Here is a 3,938-nt window from a genome sequence, read left to right as displayed (position 1 = left end):
AGTTCGTGGACAGTGCCCAGGCCCCGAGTTCAAGCCCCAGCCAGCTGCCCAGCCTGCGACACTGCAGAGGTGAGGCGCAGCTGTGAACACCACCCCAGCCCCGCGACCAAAGAGGGGACAGGGGCTGAGCAGTCTGACCTCAGGAACCAAATGTCCAGCCTTTGTAGAAATCCTCTGATACATGATGGGACAGATACATGTGGTTCTGGTAGGTTCTGAGAGATTCTGGTGGGTTCTAGTAGGTTCTCAAAAGCCTCCCTCAGCTTCTTTGCCTGTATTGATCATTTTGGGTGGCCCCGATGATGTTATAAATATCTGAGAGTCCTGGACAGTAGGAAAAGCCCCTCACCCCTGAAGAATTTGAGAGGGAGCTGCTGTTTGGGGCCAGGTCTGAGTGGGGAGCCCCCCCCCCCGCCCTCACGCCTGTGCTGCAGCCCCCTCTGCCTTGGCTCCCGCGGGGCTGCTGGCTTAGGGCAGGAGGAACGTCCTGGAAAGCTCCCTCAGAGATCATTTCTCCTCAAAGCACGTGGGGGCAGAAGTTGATGGGTTCCAGTTGTCCCAGGATTGGGTGGGGGGGGAGGTCCTGGCAAGCCTTGGTGGGCGGGGAGGAGGCGGGTGTGGACGGCAGTCAAGGCTGGGCCCGCCTCTCCTCCTCCTCCTTCCCTCTCCTGCCCAGCCACACCCACAGTCCCGCTGCGCAGAGCTGGAGTTGACACTAGCTGCCTGGCCATGGCGGTGATGGTGGCCGCGGACCCCGTGCTCCCCGCCTTCATGCTGTGCAGCACGCTGCTGGTCATCAAGATGTACGTGGTGGCCGTCATCACCGGCCAAGTGAGGCTGAGGAAGAAGGTAGGTGGTGCTTCCCGGCCCCCGGTGCGGGGGAAGCAGGGGCTCTGCAGAAAGTCAGGGAGCCACAGGAAACAAGGCCCCAGCTGCTTGGAGCTTCCTCACTGGCTTGGGACCAAGCTCCAAGCACCTTGGGTCTAAGAGCCTAGCCCGGCACTCCAGGTTACGTCTCTGATGCCTGCAGATTTGGGTGGTCCTGCAGGGCTTCTGGGAAGCACAGAACTTGAGCACGATCTGTCCAGTCCCGGCAGGGAGATTCAAGATCTGGGTGGAGAAGAAAGCGGAGGAAATCTCCCAGTGGAAATTCCCAGCTCCCAGCAGATGCTGCTCCGAAAGCCAGACAGCCTCAGGGGCCAGGGCTGGGTACAGGCCCCTTTGGGGGGCGGGACGGGGGGAGGGTGGGAAGAGGAGACCCTCTCCCCACTCCAGGCTCTGAACCTAAACAACAGTAAAGAGGCCAAGACTGAGCCAGGGTGGATGCACAGCCCCCGGGCCACACTCCAGGCTGTCTGCCGAGCACGCTGGAGGCAGAGAGGCCCCAGGCCTCTGCCCTCCCGGTGATTTGAATAGAGGAGCCCCCATCCGTAAACTGCACATGGGCCCTGGGGTGGGGCTCTTGCGTGCAAGCCTGGCTCAGCCAGGTATGGGCAAGCTTTTGGGTTGGGCAGTGCCCAGGACAGCATGCCTGGAGGCCACTTCCGAATCTCCCACTTTGGCCTGACCTGGTATGTGGGTACAGAGCAGGGGTCCCTAGCTCAGCCCTGAGCGGGGAGCAGGAGTGGAAAGAAAGGAGCCCGGTTCCTGTGGGTTTGCAGAGGGGAGTTTATACAGGTCCCACAGTGTGTTTTGAACCCAGTTGTCCAGTTCCTGAGCCCACAGCCTGTGCCGGAGCCTGGGTGCTATCCTGTTGCTTTTTCTGCTCAAGGCTGGTGCTCTACCACTTGAGCCACAGCTCCGCTTTTACTTTTTCAGTGGTTAATTGAAAATAAGAGTCTTGTGGCCTTATCTGCCCCAGCTGGTTTTGAACTGTGATCCTCACTCAGAATCCCAGTCTCCTGAGTCGCTAGCATTACAGGTGTAAGCCCCCAGCACCTGGCTTTGTCCTTGATTCCCTGGGGGGCTCCTGGTGTCAGCCACGCCTCCTCCCGCTTCTGCTCCCACACTCAGTAGCAGTGGGGGAGAGGCTGGGGACCCGCGGGGCAGATCTCCTGCTTTTCCACCCTCCAGACTTGGGTGCGACCTTGGGTAAGTGTGAGTTCCACGTCCCCCTCCATAAGCCCCCTCAGCAGGGCCAGAGGTCAGTGCTTAAGCACCCCACAAATCGTGGTCCGGTATGACTTGTCCGTCTCTGAAAGTGACATAAGCAGGTGCGGCTTCTGGTCCCTTCCTGGTTGTGCGTCCCGAGGCGTGGGCCCTTCCCCTGCAGCTGTCCACCCAGCCCGGCCAACAACTAGACTCAGGTTCAGCCTCAGGCCAGCAGCCCCGTGGACTCTAAAGGCAGCCCCTGTGCTGAGGCAGGAGCCAGGCTGATTGTTGGGGAGGAATTGTGTGGCCTGGGGGTTCTCACCTCTATGCGGGCAGGGCTGCCCTGACCTCTGTCCCCAGGGGGCCCTCGGGGCTTCCTGGTGCACAGTCGGAGCAGGAGCTCTCCCTGGCAAACTACTGAGCAATTCCCAGGCAATTCCCACCTCAAACCAGGCACTTCCTCAGAGCCAGCGGGACTGAGCATTTGCACTGTGAGATCAGCACCAGGCAGAGTTGAGGAGGCTCATCAACATGGGGGGGGGGAGGCTGGGGACCAGCCACTGTGAACTGTGATCTTCAAATAGAAGATCGGGCCCCTCTCACCAACAGTAACCCCTGGCTGATGTGTTTCAGGCTTTTGCCAACCCCGAGGACGCCCTGAGACACGGAGGCCCTCAGTTCTGCCGCAGTGACCCGGATGTAGAGCGGTGCCTCAGGCAAGTACTGTAAGGTTGCTCTTGACCGGAAACTGGCCCTGTCTTCTGAACATGGAGGGATTCTAGGGGGCAGGGAACAGCCGAGGGTCTCAGGGCCCAATGCCTCAGATTGTTTTAATTTATTCATTGCGTTAGTCTTGGAAAAGCACAATGTGCTCGTGACTCAGAATCACAAAGTTGGCAAAGGGAATTGGGTGAAAAGCCGGTTTCCCTCCTGCCTCCAACTTCAAGTTGTAGCCAGGACAAGGGTGCAGGGCCCTTGCTGGGACCAGTGTCCCACCCCACCCCCACCCCCAAGGCCCTGTGCATCCAGACAGAGAAGGGTTCGCCCACACCCATTGCTGCTGGAGCACAGACACTTCATCCCGCCACAGGGCACTGGGGCTGTTGAATTTCCCCTGTTGCTCTGATGAGCGGTCGGCCCCAGCTGCGCTCCGGGCCTCTCCGTTGTGGATAGACCACAGCGGCACCGCTGCCATCCATCGTGTACGTGTGCACAGGATGCAGAACTATCACCCCAACCCCCACGCACAAGTCTATCCCCCCCAGGAGACGCTGAACTGTTTGTCCACATCCTGGCCAGCTCAGCGTGTGGTCATATTTCTGGCGCATCATTGCCAGCAGAGCTTTAGATTTCTTTCTCCTCTCCATCCTTTGTTTTTTTTTTTTTTTTTGGTGTCAGCACTGGGACTTGAACTCAGGGCCTGGATGATGTCCCTGAGCTTTTTCACTCAAGGTTAGTATTCTACCACTTTAGCCACAACTCCACTTCCAGCTTTTTACTGATTAATTGGAGGTCAGGATCTCATGGGCTTTCCTGCCTCAGATCTCAGCCTCTGAAATACCTTGGATTACAGACTTGAGGCACCAGTGCCAAGATTTTTATTTATTTTTTTGTGAGAGCATTGTGGATGGAGAGATTATGTAGCCCAACCTGGTGGTCTGAAATTTATTGTTTATTACTGATGGAGCCCAGGCTGCTTCAGCCTCCTGAGTCTATCACCATACCTGGCTTGTGGTTTTGTTTTTGTTTTTGTTTTTTTGTCAGTCATGGGGCTTGAACTCTGGGCCTGGGCGCTGTCCCTCAGCTCTTCAGCTCAAGGCAAGCGCTCTACCACTTGAGCCACAGCA

At 57.8% G+C, this 3,938-nt stretch overlaps 1 protein-coding gene across 1 annotated transcript in view; it reads left to right on the top strand.

Annotated features, from left to right (window-relative positions):
* Window positions 1–683: 683 nt before the first annotated feature.
* Ptges (prostaglandin E synthase) overlaps window positions 684–3,938 on the top strand; it is a 13,917-nt gene continuing 10,662 nt past the window's right edge. The window contains exons 1-2 of the mRNA XM_013021336.1: window positions 684–849; window positions 2,725–2,807. Of these exons, the coding sequence (XP_012876790.1) occupies window positions 730–849; window positions 2,725–2,807 (203 nt within the window). The 5' untranslated portion in view covers window positions 684–729. The remainder of the gene's footprint in view (window positions 850–2,724; window positions 2,808–3,938) is intronic.

The sequence above is a fragment of the Dipodomys ordii genome, unplaced genomic scaffold (assembly GCF_000151885.1).
Source record: "Dipodomys ordii isolate 6190 unplaced genomic scaffold, Dord_2.0 Scaffold55, whole genome shotgun sequence".
In the NCBI taxonomy this organism is placed as follows: Eukaryota; Metazoa; Chordata; class Mammalia; order Rodentia; family Heteromyidae; genus Dipodomys; species Dipodomys ordii.
Note: the sequence above shows the minus strand (reverse complement) of the source record. Positions and strands in the feature narration are given on the sequence as shown.